This window comes from Trichoplax adhaerens, genomic scaffold, assembly GCF_000150275.1.
Source record: "Trichoplax adhaerens TRIADscaffold_25 genomic scaffold, whole genome shotgun sequence".
Lineage (NCBI taxonomy): Eukaryota > Metazoa > Placozoa > Uniplacotomia > Trichoplacea > Trichoplacidae > Trichoplax > Trichoplax adhaerens.
In genome coordinates, this window is record NW_002060966.1 from 403,558 (window position 1) to 404,580 (window position 1,023).

The window sequence follows — 1,023 nt, forward strand, 5'->3', positions numbered from 1 at the left end:
CGAGGAAATAAGATTAAATTCTGATCTGATTTCACACCAACTAATCTCATGCAGGCCACATGGAGCACAAATTCCATAGATATTTTATAATTATAACTTTACTTATCAAGGTCTTCGGGTCTTCCCGTTTTGAAGAAAACGTTAGCCTTTACTTTGTCTAGCGACTTTGATCTGAACAAATCTATTATTTAGCAATTATAATCAACCATTTGTTGAGAAAATATATTTTTTAAACTCTAATTACAGCATTTGGGTGCTGTGAAATATTCTCTAGGAATGCAGCACCGCCAGTCAAGATTTAAAGACTGAAATTGGCAGGTTACGTCAGACATCTCTTTTGCAGGCTAATTAATGTGTAAATTACGATATCACAGCCTATCAAACTTGCTGCAGCCATAACTTGGGCATTAATAGCCATATTCCGTCTTGTGTTATTTCAGAGTCGGTCATATAATCATGAACATTCCGATTAGGCAGAGTTGGAACCCTCGCGGCGATATCAGCGATCATATGCTACACGACTTGATTGAGAATAATGTTGTGGCTTTCTTAAGATCTTGTAAGTGTATAGTTAGTAGCTCGAAAGCAGCAAATGCGATCTCTTTTGGTGCTGTAGGGTCTTCTTGGCAGTGATAGTTTAGATTGTGCCCCAAAGTATACTGAATTCGTTAATGTCGGATACAGTGCAATCAATCGTTTAGCGCGATCCAAGTGGTAAATATCTTGGGGATATTTTCTTTCGAAGCTGGTGTAGAAGTGTAAAATCTGGTTGTATAGATCGCTATCCATGATGCAAGTTTGCAGTAATACATAAAATTTAAATCTATAAAGTTAACAGGCTAAGCTACGTATGANATATGATCTGAAATCGTTAATGTTACACTAACGACAGGAACCAATTCAGAATATAAACAGAAAGTAGCTATTACCAACAGCCACAAGATTAGAGTGCTTTATCGATTGAGAAATTAGACACGTCTAGATCTATCGTATACAAAAAATAAATGTTTCTTTATCAATACC

General features: G+C 36.2%; 1 protein-coding gene across 1 annotated transcript in view; it reads right to left on the reverse strand.

The window, feature by feature from the left end:
* Positions 1-98: 98 nt before the first annotated feature.
* TRIADDRAFT_61579 (uncharacterized protein) overlaps positions 99-1,023 on the reverse strand; it is a gene marked incomplete at both ends in the record, with an annotated part of 2,749 nt that continues 1,824 nt past the window's right edge. The window contains one exon of the mRNA XM_002117544.1: positions 99-181. Coding sequence (XP_002117580.1) covers positions 99-181 — 83 coding nt within the window. The remainder of the gene's footprint in view (positions 182-1,023) is intronic.